At 43.8% G+C, this 16837-nt stretch overlaps 4 protein-coding genes across 4 annotated transcripts; 3 read left to right on the forward strand and 1 right to left on the reverse strand.

The window, feature by feature from the left end:
- Nucleotides 1–903: 903 nt before the first annotated feature.
- On the forward strand, nt 904–8011 carry LOC134191807 (uncharacterized). Its single transcript, XM_062660428.1, has 5 exons — nt 904–1018; nt 2841–2979; nt 7360–7429; nt 7474–7641; nt 7700–8011. The coding sequence occupies exons 1-5, from the start codon at nt 904–906 to the stop codon at nt 7931–7933; spliced, it is 726 nt and encodes a 241-aa protein (XP_062516412.1). The 3' UTR covers nt 7934–8011.
- Nucleotides 7967–8878, reverse strand: LOC134192305 (uncharacterized). Its single transcript, XM_062661027.1, has 3 exons — nt 8443–8878; nt 8173–8279; nt 7967–8103 (listed from the first exon to the last, which is right to left on the reverse strand). The coding sequence occupies exons 1-3, from the start codon at nt 8601–8603 to the stop codon at nt 8009–8011; spliced, it is 363 nt and encodes a 120-aa protein (XP_062517011.1). The 5' UTR covers nt 8604–8878; the 3' UTR covers nt 7967–8008.
- Nucleotides 8879–10254: 1376 nt separating this feature from the next.
- LOC134191808 (uncharacterized) lies at nt 10255–11147 on the forward strand. Its single transcript, XM_062660429.1, has 2 exons — nt 10255–10837; nt 10917–11147. The coding sequence occupies exons 1-2, from the start codon at nt 10280–10282 to the stop codon at nt 11145–11147; spliced, it is 789 nt and encodes a 262-aa protein (XP_062516413.1). The 5' UTR covers nt 10255–10279.
- A 2522-nt stretch (nt 11148–13669) lies between these two features.
- On the forward strand, nt 13670–14328 carry LOC134192643 (uncharacterized). Its single transcript, XM_062661393.1, has one exon. The coding sequence runs from the start codon at nt 13670–13672 to the stop codon at nt 14240–14242; it is 573 nt and encodes a 190-aa protein (XP_062517377.1). The 3' UTR covers nt 14243–14328.
- Nucleotides 14329–16837: the final 2509 nt, after the last annotated feature.

The following is a 16837-nucleotide window of genomic DNA, read 5'->3' on the forward strand; positions in this document are numbered from 1 at the left end:
CTTGCTTTTTGTTTACCAATGTGAGCTTAGAACAATCTAAAAGTAAAACTTTCGAGCTTGTAGCTTTTAGCTTGTACATGTACAAGGCAGTATCCTTATGTCTGCTGCATCACAGGTGGTCACAGGTGAAGGTAGCACGTTTTAAGTCTTTTATAGTGCATTTCAGAATTGGAGTCCTCTGAAATTTTTGACTTAGCTTGCGAAAGGAAGGTAACACAAAGTCGGCAAAAAGACCGTTGTGAAGCTCTCCATCTTCCGGTTATCACTGCTGTGGTTTCCAATTAGCTGGACGTATATTACTGTTAGGAGGGTCACTTCCTGTTATTTAATGAGATTTTGGGAGGAGCTGGACGTGGGGTGCTAGATGCCAAAGTCAAAGTCTTATGCAAACATAACATGCCCTATATCTACCTCAACAGCTATCAGTTTTACAAGCTGTCCTTGCTGTCAACTGTAACTCAAAAGTAAAACCCCAAGACGACACTACTGAGAGATTATAGATGGTGAACTACTGTTTGCGATGTGGATATTTGACCTCCTGTTGATACCAAGGTGGTCTCTGATGGTCATAATGAACATTTGGGGTTAGTAGCCACTCCCCAGACTTCCTGAGGATTCCAATTCTGAAACGCACTGTAGGTGGTTTACAATAACAAACAGCGGGTGTTACCATTTTGTGTTGTGTTAATTAACATGTGATGGGGTGGAATTCATTTTTCTGGCAGTTGTTGCAGGTCTTGAATGTGTCTAGGTAAGGCAGCCATTCCAGTCCTTTGGCCAGCCATCCGTTGAGTGTAGTCCTGCAACTAGGCCACTGCTCATCTCTTTGTATGCAATTAGCAGGCTTTATGGCTTGGCATAGTTTCACATACTGATGATAGGTGTCATGGGCTATCACAAATCATGGCTGCGTTTGAGTTCCTGACGATTGATTTACATTCCTTCAGAGTGGACAACGTTGCAGCATCAATTCTGCTGGAAAAAGCACCGTCTGGTTACGTACCAGTCATGGTGAAAGGTGATGGGAATTGTCTCTTTTGGTCAGCAAGCGTTTTCGAATTTGGGGAAGAGAACCAACATAAATTTTAAGAACTTTGATGATGAAGGAAATGGATGAAAACGCAGAGTATTATGCTGATCTGTTATATACTATATATATTTTTATATGATATTGCACATTCTGTGAACGTCCTATCAAATTTGGTGAAAGTCTGGTCAAAAGCTACTTTGGTCGGGCTTTTTGTCCGGCCAACTTTTTTTTCCTTATTTCGAGCACTGCAAGGTTGTAATTTTTGATTCTTTTTCTGCCAACTTGTGCTCATAGTCATAGTGTAAGCATTCTTCTTCAGCCCACCTCTCATCCAAAAGGCGTTCAGCACGATCTTGTATCTCTTATTTAGTCTCTAACAGCTTCAGATGACAACGGTGTTGTTCTTCCTAAAGGGTAGTTTTTAATTTCACAGTAGCGATGGTCCCTCTCATATGCCTGCTGCTCTGCTTCCGCTAACTTAGTGGGTATTTCAGGCATGTATGTGTTGTAACATTCTTTGGTAACAGAGGTATAATTGACTGAGATTGTGAGCCTGTTGACGACTGGTTTTCTGAGTTTTCGGGGAGTTGTTGCTGACTAGATGGTAGTTTTTGTTTTACTACTTCAGAGTAGAGTTTCTTGGGAGTTATACCATTCTCTTTAAACGCAACCTGTTTGTAGCCCAGTCACTGTGTCAGCTCGACTTCACCACTCCTTCCTTTTTGAAGATGTCCAACTGGTACTGTAGTGCGGGTCTGTGGGCCAATTGCACAGGGCTGTTTCGATTCTAGCCTCACTGTCCACCTCGCCAATTACATAATGTACATCTGCTCACTTACACCATTACTGCTGCACATATCTACGCTCATGTAGAAAAATAATGTAAACAAGTATAAAACATTTTGAAAAATGAGAAAGATGTTGGGTTGCCGTACGAAAAAGAATAGAAACAAGGCTATGTATGAAGGGTGTGCTGTGACATCTTTCGTATGCAGACTGACTAAGCAATACGTCATCCTTACATTGCACCATTTTCTAATTAGAGACACTATAATGTGTTTTCTACCTTACTAATTAGAAAAATGGTGCAATGTAGGGATGATGTATTACTCAGTCAGTCTGTACGACAGATGTCACAGCACACCCTTACATGGCCTTGTTTCTATTCTTTTTCGTATGGCAGCCCTACATCTTTCTCATTTTTCAAATTGTTTTTATACTTGTTTGTATTATTATTTTTGCCTTAATACTAGTAATTGAAGCTGTGTTTACACCGTCACTTCCACAGCTATGAGTCTTCTAAAAACCACTATAGAATTGTCGTGAAGAATTACAAATTTAGACACTATTTTTTCTAAGCGTGCTACTTGTAAAATCTATATAGTGACTGTTGTTTATAGTATATAGTCTGTAAATAGTCTGTAAATAGTCTGTAGTCGTCAGAGTACAGCAATGAGAGTTAACACACACAGGACATACTAATCGCCTCTGGTTACCTAATGTTACATTCCCATATAAACGTCATAAGCCAAGAACGCTATCGATTTCACATTAAGTTGCAGACAGGTAAGTTCTGTTGTTTATTTCCAACAAGGCCTGGCAATCGCAAACATGAATAGAGCGTTTTTATTGACGTCACATTTTTCTAACGCACATCAGTGTCGGCCATTTTTGTGTCCATGTGATACTTTGCGTGGTTGTCAGTTTAAGCAAATTTTGACCTCCCTCTCCTCTACTACACTTCCTGCCAGCAGGAAACTATCAAAGTACTCCGACAATCTGCTATCTGATACAAAATCTTGTTATTTAGCCAAGCTGGAACTGATTGGAGGGGTTGATCCACTGCAGTTGGAGAGACCATTGCTACAGAACACCATGTTTCCTTCTGTTGACAGTTCGGACATTGTCTCCTATTTAGTCCTTCAGACGAGCTTCATAACAGCCAAGCAGTTTAGAGTCTGCAAATGCAAATCTTTGGAAGTTTACAACCAGTCTAGAATTGGCTGGGTGAAAGATGTCTGTGCACATGTTGTGGGAGCTAGAAGTGTTGTGGAAACCTTAGTAATAATTATGTGGTAATTTATAGTAAAGATTCTTGTAGAGTATATATTTTACCTACAGTACCTGTCGGACAATCTGTGTCAGCTCTAAGTGAAAGGATTGTGAAAGAGAATACAGTCATGTCTGTTGTAATTTAATGTGAGAGTTCAATAATCTTTGGTAGACAATCAACTGACATGAGATCCAAGTTTCTTCTTAATTAATGGTCCGTATTTGTTTGTGTGAAAATTTCTGTGCTATACTTGGGAAATGTAAAGGAAGTGGACATGCTATGATAATGTAACATGAATAGGTAACATAGCATGGTGCTATAGTAGAGTAAATCCTGTAAGTGTAGAATATTGTAAGACACCCCACAGTCTGAAATTTTACAGGTTCCTCATTCTCAAAGATGCAATAAAACACCTCACTTCATGGTTGATTTGCGAAAATTAAGACAGGAGATGTTGTGCACATTGCAACTGCATGGCTGGACTTGGAGAAGCTTGCACACATGTTCCTGTATTCAGTTTTTCTCTGAAGCGTATACTTCAATTAATGGTAAATTTGCACACAGTAGAGGCGCCATTTCAATTTACTCAGAAGGACAAACCTTACAGGCCAGTGAGAGAATTAGATATGTCATCTGTCAAAAGCCAAAAGAAGAAAATTGACAATGCAATTGCTATAGCAAACCTCTCTTGCGCATCTGTAATTGCCGTCTTTTTTTGAATGACCTAGATTCTGCGTTGGTAACAGTCTGGATCAGTTCATGAAACAAATCAGCTGGTCTTGAAGTTCTTCCTCCTAGAACAACCGGTATACGGAAAAGAGTCTTTATCACGCCCCAATCTGCTGGAACATCCAACAACTATACACAATACCAGTAGTGTACTACAAGAACGGGCAGAAAATGGCACCAGTTAGATCTCAGCATGCACAGTTGAACACCAAAATGGTGACTTCCGGCATTGTGACGTCATGTGAAAACACTATTACTCTGTTCTAGTAAGAAACTCTTTCATGAACATTTTGCACATATGATTGGCTGTTCGTCCATTGTTTCTGGTTGCCATGTACGACATAAAGGAAATGCCTACTGCTCCATGATTGGGCGACACAAAGGAGGCGTGGTATATTCCTACAGCATGACAGACAAAGTCAGTCAGCCAGCCAGCCAGCCAAATTGTTTTACTAGTTTTTAGCATTTTGTCATATGGGGAACACTAGCAGAAAATGCATGAACTGGGGAGAAAGGCAAGGCACTAAAGGAAAATGAATAGATGCAGAGTTCATGTCATAGTGGCAACAGCGTTTTCTGTGACTCTTAAAAAATGTGACAAAGTTGTCTTAAGAAAGGTGTCTAAGTTTTCAACGAACAGACTAAATGAGGATAATGTAGTTAGCAGAGACAGATACATCCAGTGCTTCACTCATTAAAATAATATAACTTAATTTAAGAAGCACTTTATTTCTAATGAAAAAATGTGTACCTTAGTATGTAGACAAGTTATATTCTAATAACACAGCCAGCCACATAGCCCACAGATCGGAATTCAGTTTAGCCCTATAAGTTTAGAGTATGCTACTCACCAAGTCTCATCATTCTTACAATCTTTCATTTCATAGCACTCATTGCTTAAATTAATTGGCGAGCAAAGCAAGCCTCTCTCGTCGTGTCAATTGAAGTCGTGATATATTTTATTCATTAATTAATTAATTTATTTATTTATATACATGAGTCAGCAATTGCATATGGATTGACGGCCAAACAAGATGGATCGACATAACGTCGATGCCAGATGAATGCAATTTTGACTCGGCAACCCATGCTCTAACACCTGAGTCAAGCATTCCCTTTTGAGAAGTCAACTCTACTAAAATTTCTTGGTGAGAAGAGTGAGGTGACTCTTAGTTTTGCTCCCATACACGACTAAGAAGCAAAGGAGACTGAGGCTTGACAAAAGGAATGGGAAGAAAGCTAGAAGAAGAGCAAAGTCCGTTTTCTGAGTTCCCGTGCGTTAGTTTGACAAAAATTATTGCTACGCAACCATTGTTACGTGACTGAGTAGAAACAGAATACCTTCGCTTGCCTATTAAACACAATGTTGCACGAACATTTACTATGCAGGATACTGGGTAGTTCATTACAGCCAATTTACTGCATGAAGTGACATTTATTTGAGGTCTGACAGAGACTGACATGATGTTGATGTTGCTTCTGTGTAGCCATTGTATGTCTGAAATTATTCAAGTGTTCTGAATGCAGTACAGTATGTAAGCCATAAACATCCTGACAAAGTTTCTGCTGATATGCTTTGACAAGTTGTCACAACTGCCACAAACTGGTAGCAATTTGAGTTGCATTGGCCAGGACTATTCATTGAGTGACCATTGTACACTCATGATTTCTTTATAAGGTCATAGGATGGCTCAGTCTGCTAACTTGCCAACAACAGTGAGCTAATCTCAATACCAGAACTTTCAGAAAGATTGTAGACTAATTTGGTATATGGGGATACTCTTCAGAACCCTGCATCTTCCAGTAGATCTACTGTAAATCAAGAGAGTTCGTAGAGTTGTAATGGAAAGTTACTCACAAGAGCAGAGATGTGAGTGGTTCAAACATGAACCAATAACTTCAACTAGTAATTGAAGCTGTGTTTACACCCTCGCTTCCACAGCTATGAGCCTTCAAAGTCTTGACACCACGTACGTTAGGAGTAATTGTCGCATAGAATTACGAATCTACACACTATTTTCTTTTAAAAGTGCTACCTGTAAAATTTATCTAAAGTTGTACATTGCAAATGCCACTTGGCATGACCGCAAGGTCCATAAATAGTCTGTAGTCGTCGAAGTAGAGTCATCGTATACAGGACATAAATCTCTCATGGTTACATCATGTTAGATTACCGTATAAATATCGTAAAAGCAAGAAAACTATTGATTTCACATGAGCAGTTGCAGACATGTAAGTTCTGTTGTTTATTTCCAACAAGACCTAACAATTGCAAACATGAATTGCACTGTTCTGGTAAGAAAACTCTCATGAAAGTTTGGCGCATACAATTGATTGTTCGTCCATTATCTTTGGTTGCCATGTACGACATTAAGGAAAATACTGTTCCCTGATTGAGCCACACAAAGAAGGCATGGCACATTCCTGCAGCGTGACAGACATAGCGGCCAGCCAGCCACATAGTCCCCAGATTGGAAATCAGTCCAGTCCTATACGTTTAGATTATACTACTCACCAAGTCTCATGACTTTTACAAAGTCCCTTTTCTTATGGCTCATAGCTGAAACTAGTAATTGAAGCTGTGTTTACACCATCGCTTCCACAGCTATGAGCCTCCAAAGTTCCACGTATGATGATTTAGTTGTCGCGAAGAATTACGAATTCAATATACACACTTTTATTTCTAGACATGTATGCCACCTGTAAAATTTATCTAAATCATATGTAGCGACTGTTGTTTTGCATGATCGTAAAACAGTGTACCCTCAGTCGAAGCAGAGTTATCGTATACGGGACATAAAATCGCTCATGGTTATGTAATGTTAGATTCCCGTATAAATATAATGAAACCAAGAAAGTGATCGATTTTGCATAAGCAGTTGCAGACAGGTGAGTTCTGTTGTTTATTTTCGACAAGATCTGGCAATCGCAAACATGAATTGCACTGTTCTAGTAAGAAAACTCTCTCATCAAAGTTTTGCGCATATGATTGGCTGGTTCGTCCATTGTCTTTGGTTACCACGTACGACATAGAGGAAATACTGTTCCCTAATTGGACCACACAAAGGAGGCGTGGCACATTCTGCATCTGTGACAGACATAGTCAGCCAGCCACATAGTTCCCAGACCGGAAGTCGGTTCAGCCCTATACGTTTAGAGTACGCTACTCGCCAAGTCTCATGACTTTACAAAGTCCAGTTTCTTATGGCACATAGCTGAACTATATATTATGATTGCAATAGTAAGTGTCAAATGTTCAATTATTATTAAATCCAGAATTTTGATTTACAAAGGTTGGAAAGCTTCCCTACTCTCACATGAATCAACATCATAACTGTAGACCACAAAGAGTGTAGGAATAAAAGTGTGATTTCAAGAATCTTTACTATTCTTGCAGAATTAATTGTGCGATCATAGCAGGTGTATGTACTGTATATTAAGAAAATTGAAGTGCGAATTGTGTGATGGGCACAACCACACAAAATCATGCGACTTTGTTCCCCACACAAATAGTTACTTTCACAAATACAAGCATTCTGTGGTTTAGAATATCATCAATATCTCTCACACTGTTAAATGTAGAAGAAGTAGAAAGAGCACGCTGTGATATGTTCAAAGTGTGTTATTGCATTAATGCAACATGTTTTGTGCTCATGTTTAGGAAGTCTTCAGTGCTGTTCGTGAACAGTATATGAGGGACGGAGATTCCTTTTTACTTGTATTTTCTCTTACTTCGAAGCTGTCTCTTAATTCACTTGAAACAATATTCAAACAGCTGTCAAGGGTTTTAGGGACTGAGTCCACACCAGCAGTTGTAGTGGGCAATAAGGCAAACACTGTTCAAGTGTAAGAAGCAATAATCACTATTGTAAGGCTATTCTCTACAGAGTGATTTGATTGAAGATCGAGAAGTCTCAGCATCTGAAGGTCAAGAGTTGGCCAGCCGATATCATTGCAGTTACTTGGAGACTTCAGCTCTAAATCGCATAAACATAGATGAAGCTTTTCATGAGGCAGCTCGACTTGCCAAGGCCGCCAGGGTTCAAACACAAAAACATGCAAGAAAGCATAAGGAACAGAAGAAGGACAAGGCTCAACAACGATGTTGTATTATTTTGTAGCTTTCATTAGTGAGTCATTGACTTTCTGTAATTTTTTTATATTCATGATGTTAATACATTCACTTGTTACCATTTCTACACCGTGTTTATCAAGGACGTCACCACTTTGGCACGTTCCACTGCAATGTTGACATACAATGCCAAATCCTGAGATGAAAGAGGAGAACCTCCTGCATATTACAAACATGGCATTAATGCTGCCCTACTTAATGCATGCCTAGTTTGTGCACTAGCTGTACCAGATTTGTTGCACCCAACCAAGATTCCATTTTCTGTTGCAGTTACAGTGAGAACAGCTCCACATAGTGATTCTTCATAATCATTTGGATCTGTCAACTGGTGAATACTGCAAAGACACAATCCATATAAGTTACTAGATCATTAGCCCGTTCCTCGCCCGGGAAAGGTAATTAACACAAATTCCAATTATTACAATTCAGTTATTGAGCGGAGAAAACACATCATGCACGCGGTCCTCATATGCTTTCACGTTATCAGCTTGCAGTTACCGTTTAGTCATGAGAATGGCCATGTAGTTTGGCGTACCAAGGCCAGTACGTTTATGTCCTGTGTATACTGGTGCCTTCGTGGTAGATATGTGATTGTGGTAAGAACAACAGACGTCCCATTCATGACTCACTTCAATGCGGAAGTAGGGAATACACTCCATCCGCCGTTAGAGCGAAACCCAGGCACGAAACGGCTAGTTTCAATCGGCGAGAAATCGACCGTCTTTCGTGGCATGTGCATGGGGATAGTACGTGTCAAAATTCGAAGTCGCACCGCGGTCACGTCGTCGCGAGATTTCATGTGAGGGTCGACTCCTCGAGAGGGGACCGTCTAAATACCGAAGCGTGCGTTTGCATTGTGGTGTGAAACGCAGTCTTCATGCACAATTCGTGGCGATTGGCCTGGAAGTTTTGGCGTGGTGGATGTTACAGACAGACAAACAGATCAGACTTTTATTGATAGTGACGCATTGTCACTATCTAGGAATGGCTGAGGGTGTCAATACATAACCTCGTTTACGCCCCCTTTCTATCTTGGCTTAGACGCACAACTGCAAAACAAATAGCATTATTACTGAAGTCTCTCGCTTTCTTCTCTATGTGTGCCAAGTGTACTACCGTCTTAGATCTTAGAGAGTACTGTTGATGGTTGCTGACGTCACGTAGTAGTGCGTAGAGAAGTTGATCACGTGGTTCGTAGAGTGCGTGCTTTTAGCTGTTTGTTGAGAAGAAAGAGTGATTGCTACATTGACGTGAATACCTGAGCGTTACATTTGGGGGCCTGTCCGGGAGTGAGCGAAATGTTATAGCGTTTCTCAAGTAGCTGGTCGACAGACAAGCAGAGAAGCTAGCAAAGACGGGGCGGAAGAACACAGGAAGGCGCGAGCGCACACCGCAGTCAGAAGAGACACAGATGACTGAGATGGAATTAAAAGCTTAGGCGTCGTCTCGAGGAAGTGGAGCGGGAGCGCGACAAAGCAAAGACCGCCGCTGCAGAAGCCACGTCGGCAGCAACGAGCCTAGACAAACGGCTAGAACGAGCTAGTGAAGACAACAAGAACCTGGCCACAGAACTAGAGCAAGCTGCTACAGAAGGTGCCGAGTTGGAGCAAGAATTACGGGCTCGCGAAACTGACGCCACTGCCGCGCAACAGGAATTGTGTCAAAGTCCAAGAAGAGTTCGAGGCGCTGGAGAGTCAGTCGAACTTACGGTACTACGCGCGGAGAAAGCCGCTCGGGAGAAGTTGGATGACACAATTCGTTCGCTTTCGGATGAGAAATCGGTGCCTCAGCAGCGAATTGTCGTTTGCTGACAGGAACGCAGAAGCTGATGCGTCCGCGCTCGGGTGTCATTTGGAGGATCTGGAGTCATGTATAGACGTCACTGGTCGTGAGACGCGTAAAGAGCCAGGTGCAGGTGCAACTGTTTCTGAATCCTGTAAAGTGCAAACGTACAAACGCGCCAGTGAATGTGTTACCAGGGAACAGGATCGCTCCCCAGTAGAGGGGTACTGCGGAGAGAGACTCTCCTGGAGCTCCCGCTCCACTTCCTCAAGCTATGCAGGGGCCGCGGAGTGGATCTCAGGAAGTACACTTAGCAGGTAGTGAAGATGCTTCCGAGAGGGCATCTGGTGAGCTGTTACTTGGGTGGACGTCCACTGCAATAGCATTTCAGTTGCCACGTTCGGAGGCTTATCGTGGTGACCAGGTAATAATGAGGATTCTGGGCGAGACTTCCTCCGCGAATTTGAACGGCATCCAATACTGGCAGGCTGGACTGGAAAAGTTAGGCGGCTACAGTTTGAAGTGCGATTGAAGGGAACAGCGTTATAGGTATATGAGTCGTTACCAAGAGATAGTCGGAAGACCTGCGACGGATGCTTGGTTGCAGATAATGCAGCCGGTACGCTTAAAAGAATACAAGCAGGCTGACTTACATGAGCGGGAACAGCGAGTAGGGGAGTTGGTTGCAGATTATGCTTGCGCGAGACACCGGCTCTTCGACAAGGCGTACGGTAACTGTCATAGCGACGGCAAGACTCGCGACAGTTTGCTAAAGGGAGCGTTCAAGAGAGGACTGTTGGACAAAGTCAAGAGGCGGTTGCCACACTCTCCAGAGTCATATCAGGATGTTCTATTACAAGATCGTCAGATTGAAGCGGAGGATCGGGCTAGCTTAGGCAAGTCAGAAATCAGTTGTGGAAAGCTTAGTCGGCCGCCAAGGGACAGGAAGCTAATAGAAGGGCATGCTCCAACAAGGAGACTCGAAGCAAGGAGAAACAAAAAAAGGAGAGACAGAGACGACAAGAACTTCAAAATTCGATGTTTCAGGTGCATGGCCAAAGCGGATCACTACGCGTCCGACTGCCCAGTATCAGATGAGGACTTAACCCAGGTTAGAACCGTAAACTTAGCCAAAATGAGGAAAGAGCAGGAAAAAAGTAGGGATAATCCAGTCTAAGGGACTGCCGCAGGCATTGCTGGAGATGGAAACTCAACCAGTAAAGGCGAAGCAAGGTGATGCTATCCGCCCAATTGCTAAAGTCACCCTTGATGATGTCGTTGTAGAGGCGTTCCTGGACACGGGGTCGGATGTCAGTATTATTGCAGAAGACGTTTTTCGTCGGATTGACCCAAAACATAAGGAAAGGAGGCCGTTCGACAAAAAATTGGTCTATTTCACCAGTGAGAGATCCCAGTTTTAGAATTGGCTTTGATTCCAGTAGAATCTGGCGACAAGGTCGCTGAAGTTCCCGTGTATGTCCAACGAAATGCCGAAAGACAGCATCTTCTGAGAGCTCGAGTCACATTAGACGGACAATAGCCGCGAGGTCAGCCGGCAGTATTCAAACAGAACGAACAGGCGGAGAAGATGAATAGTATGGAAGACATGGTTGTCGAAGTGGAGGGAGACGGCCTCAGCCTCGTTTCTTTGACAAACAGGTCGAATAAACCAGCTATTTAAACGTAACTCCTTGGTTCGTAGCGCCCAACAATGCGAGGTGGTAGAGAATACGCTGTTGGAAACGGGAGTCCAAGAAAACGTGAAAGATTTGGTTGCTGAATATCATAAAGTTTTCGCATTGGAAGGTTCCGAGTTAGGGAAAACGCCCTGGTTGAGCACGTGATCGACGTCGGAAGTAGTCCACCAATCTACCAGCGCGCGAGAGGCTTCCTTTTCCGTTGCGTGCTAAAGCAGCGCAGATGGTCGATGAGATGCTGGAAAAAAGAATTGCCCAGCCATCGGACAGTGCGAGGCCTAGTCCTGTCGTCTTAGTGTGGAAAGCAGATGGCAGCTACCGATTCTGCGTCGACTACCGGAAATTGATTCGGTTACCAGGAAGGATGTTTACCATTGTCAAGGATAGACGATCTTATTCATCAGCTAGCGGGGACAAGCTACTTTAGCTGCCTGGACGCTGCGTTCGGGTATTGGCAGGTACCCTTGGCGGAGACGTCGAAAGAGAATTAAACCTTTTATAACCCATTCAGGGTTATACGAATTCAAGGTAATGCCGTTTGGGTTGTGTAATGCACCCGCAACATACCAAAGGATGATGCAAGCACTACTACGAGGACTGGAAGAGTTTGCTGTGGTCTATTTAGATGATGTCCTTGTATTCTCGAAGAATCTCGAAAAGCACCTTCGCCACTTGGCGTTGGTCTTCGAGCGGTTCAGAAAGGCGAATCTAAAATTGAAGCCAAACATGTGTCGCATAGCAAGATTGGAGACACTGCACCTGGGTCATATCATCTCGAAATACGGCGTCAGTGCGGATCCAGGAAAAACGGATGCCGTGCGTCAGGTTGCCGAACCAAAGAATGTCAAGGAATTACAGTCGTTTCACGGGTTGGCTTCGTACTATCGGAAGTTTGTGGCGGGGTTTGCAAGCCCGACACACAGCACCTTTGAGAAGGCTGCTAAAAAACAAGGAGCCGTTTGTTTGGCCTCCAGAGTGTCAGATAGCTTTTGACGAGTTAAAAAAAGCGATTGACCTCCGCACCGATCCTTGCGTACCCTGACTTCAATCGTCCTTTCGCAGATGCGACAGATGCTAATGGTTTTGGACTTAGAGCTGTCTTGGAGCAAGAGGGAAGTGACGGACTTCTGCACCCTGTCGCCTACGCAGGTAGAAGCCTTACGCCAGCGGAGACTCGTTACGAGATCTCCGAATTGAAAGCGCTTGCAGTCGTATGGGCACTAAAGAAGTTTAGAGCATATCTGCTAGGCCACGAGGCTGTTGTTTACACCGATCACGCCGCAATGCGTTCATTGCTGGCCACGCCTAATCCGTCCGGGAAGCTTGCCGGCTGGGGAATAATGATAGAGGAGATATCGCCCGAGATCAGGTACCGTGCTGGCCGAGTCAACCACAATGCCGACGCTTTGTCTTGTTGAAACGGACGTCCGGTCGTTACAGCAATAAAGCGACTGAGAGAATGGCCGCATCAGTGGCGGTTGTCGAACACTAGAAGAAACTGGAAGAATTTAGCGAAAGCCGTGAAGAGATAGTGGACGCAAATATTGCAGAGATCCAGAAGTTCGTAGTAGAAGGCGTGTTGCCGGACGACGGGAGAAAGCTCGGTACCTGGCGTTGACACAAGGATGGTTTGAGATCATCGACGACATTGTGTTACGTAGAGCCCACAGCTCCATATCGTGTTCGTGTGGCTGTCCCAGAAGAACTGAAGTCTCTCCTGTTGACTGAAGTGCATGGAGGCCGCTTTTCTGGGCATTTTTACGGAAAAGGCTATGTACAGGATACCTTCCAAGCGGTATTGGTAGAACGGTAGGCGTAAGAACATTCCGCTCATTTGCCGCACATGTCTTCCGTGCCTCAAAAGGGATGGGCCTGGTAGAAAGTTACATTACATCCGGAGTTGAAGCCAATTCCTGTTGGTGAGCTCTTTGAGAGGGTGGCAATGGACGTGTTGTCGTTGCCGCGTACCCGGACGCGAAATCGTTACATCGTCGTATTTGTCGACTACTTGACGAAATGGCCTGAACATTTGCCACCCCAGACCATAAGGCTACCACTATAGTCAAATTATTAATTGAGCGTGTCGTCTATCGTCACGGAGTACCGGAGATGTTGTCCGACCGCGGGGTTGACTTCTTATCTGCTCTTAGTACAGAGATTTACCAATTGCTAGCTATGAATAAGGTCAACACCACTGCGTACCATCCGCAAACGGACGGAACCCTAGTAGGAATGCTGGCAAACACATGGAAATTAAGGTGAAAAGTGGAATAAATATCTGCCTTTTCTGCTTTGCGTACCTGGTGAAAGTGCACCGTTCTAAGCGGGAGTCACGGTTTTTTTCTATTGTACGGCCGGGACGCCCGAATACCAACGGAAGCGTCATTGAAAGGCCCAAAATCAGCAGCACAGCGGGATTTTCTTCTGCGTGTGAAATAGCTCGGAACAATATAAGAGAAGCTCAGGAACGCTACAAGGGTCAGTATGACAAGAAGACTACTCCAATCAACGTGAATATTAGTGATTGGATTTTCGTGAAAAGGGAGATTCGTAGGAAAGAAAAGTTAAGTTGTGTATTCGAGGGTCCTTATTGTGCCGTGGGATCAGGGAGTAACACGGTCCAAGTTCGTCCAAGCAGCCCTAGAGACATTCAATTTGGAGAAATTCCGTCTCTGCCTTTCAGAAGTGCCGGATGTGGATGCTGTAACTCAGCGACATGGTCATCGAGTTGCTGGAGGACGAGCAAGCAAGTTGGAAAGGGGAAATGTAATACCGTCTTAGATCTTAGAACACTGTTGATGGTCGCTGACGTCGCTTAGTAGTACGTAGAGAAGTTCACGTGGTTCGTAGCGCGCGGTTCTGTCTTAGATGTCGTAGGGTGTGTGCTTTTAGCTGTTTGTTGAGAATAAAGAGTGACTGCTACAATAACTTAAGTACCTGGGCGTTACACCAAGAACCGTTTGGTTTCTTTTCAAATGTATTTGCATATACCGCAATTTCGTCTGACTGACAAATATCTAACTTTCTTCAGACGGGTTTTCTCATTCCACACGCTTACTCCGACTGAATTGGTTCCGTTTCTTTGTTGCAAACTATCTTGGGCAGAAGAAATTTTCTTCGTTTTGCGATTGGTTCGAAAATACGACTACTGTAATTATTCTAATTGAAGCACCCGTCTTACTGCAGCACCATGTGGAGTTGCAATTATTTATTAGGCTCTAACTATAGAGCGTCTTTTAGAAACAAAACTATTTGTTAGAGGCGCTTAACTAATTAGAATCATTGCAAACAAGTTTCGTTAACAATAGGTTTTGATTGCTTCCCTAAATGGCGCCTCACTTCTGTATTTTGTAACATTTTCTTTTTTTCATTGAGGAACAGCATTATTCAAAGATTTGCAAAGCACGGGCAGTCTGTTGTATAATAGAATATAAGTTGGATTATTGTTGAGTGTTGAGTACAGTTCATGCAAAAAGTGAATGAACAAGATACAAAACGTTATAAATGTATTTTAGTAAGAATGGCTACGCAAATCAGAAAAAAGCGAACAAATAAGTGTGGACAGTTCAATACTGAACCAAATTGAGGGTGTCAACTCACAATTGCATAAAAATTTAACATTTGAACAGTGTGAGTTAGTCATGGCACCCTCAATTTGGTACAGTATTGAACTGTCCACACTTATTTGTTCGCTTTTTTCTGATTTGCGTAGCCATCTACCACATACAAAGCTCAAATTGTGTGTGTGTGTGTGCGCGCGCGCACGCGTGTGTGTGTGTGTGTGTGTGTGTGTGCGCGCGCGCACGCGTGTGTGGTGCAATAGCTCAGTTGGTTAGAGTGCATTTGGAGAATGAAAACATCCGGGACCTTGCAGGGTTGCAGGTTCAAGTCACAGTGATGGCGAGCTATGGCATAATTTCCTTGAGCAAGAAACTTACACACAATTGCTTCTCTCGACTCAGGAGTATAAATGAGTACCTGGTCATTGACTGGGGTGGACACGACCGCTGGTTTGGCCCTATCATCATGCAGCAGACGGGTACGTATGGGCCTTGGTGTCCAGTCCCAAAGCTGCGCCATAGTCAGTGCCCCTGGATGACTCTGGGCAAACTCCAGGTGGATTGTAGCGCTGGCCCTAAGCCTCCACGTAGCGCACGGAGGCCCTGTCTCTAGAGGCAGGGGAGCTATCTCCGCAACTGACCTCAAGGTTGACGTCATTCACGAATGACGTGGAGGGCTTGACAATTGTCCATTGTCCATTTGTGTGTTCGCAACACGCGACCACGTCTTTTGTCCGTTCGTAACCAAAACGGCACGCACACTCAGCACACGAAGGGGAAGGCTTGCATAAAAATTTAAAATAATATGCACCGGGTCCCCTCTTCAGAATCGACCCCCGCGTAAATTTTCTCGCTGACGCAAACGCTACACATCCCAGTTCATTCGAACACACGCCTACACCAGTCCTGTGTAAACTGTACGTGTCGTCGTCCTTCGCAGAGCTTCGAGCAATCTAGTATTTCTTGCCGATGGAACCTACTCCTGTACCGATTTCGTTTCTCTACAAATTCTGATTGCATGCACCACATCGAACCTTCGCGTTTTCTGTACCAAGCACTACACGGGGAGTTTGTCGATTTTTATCAAAAAAGCGCGAAAAAAGAGCAAGATTCGGATTCATTCAGCACACGCGGAACCTCGCAACAAAGATTGCACGTGACGTATATCCACACACACTCAGACTGCGTCTTCCGTCAGACACTATAGTATCTTGACCGTACGAAGGTCGGGTCATGTATCTAGTTCCTACTAAAATACATTTATAACGTTTTTGTAACTTGTACATATAGATAAAGATATATAAAGGAGAGGGGTCTGTCTCTCTGTGTGTTCGTATGTAGGAGAGGATCTCCAGGACGGTGAGTCTGATCATCACCGAATCTGGCTCGCGCGCGCCGAATCCATAGAGGTCGAAAGTGAAGCTGTCGCCGTCTTCCGTACTTCTCCCGCGAAGACCCGATTTCCAGCCAATAGAACCTGCCTGGAACCCGTCTCCGCTCGCACGGAATATCTCCGTAACGGCGTATCGGATCTCCACCAAATTTAAACTGCCCGTTTCCGACGTCGGACGGTACGCGCGGAAAGTTTCGTTTATTGCGGGCGACGTCGGAAAAAGGAAGATATTTTTGCTTTATCCGGGTCTTTTAAAAACGCCCACCGTGGTTTGCTCGTCTACGCCCGTCGAAGAGCTGCTACATTCGATACACCTGTTCCCCGCAACGCCAGCAACGTCTTCGAAGTAACAACGTTCAGCGGGACTGTCGAAATGGCGAGTCAGACGAGTCGTGACTTGGTATATATGTATAAAACCATATATTTGTATATAATACAGATAACACAGATAACATATATAT

This window comes from Corticium candelabrum, chromosome 16 (genome assembly GCF_963422355.1).
Source record: "Corticium candelabrum chromosome 16, ooCorCand1.1, whole genome shotgun sequence".
Classification (NCBI taxonomy): domain Eukaryota; kingdom Metazoa; phylum Porifera; class Homoscleromorpha; order Homosclerophorida; family Plakinidae; genus Corticium; species Corticium candelabrum.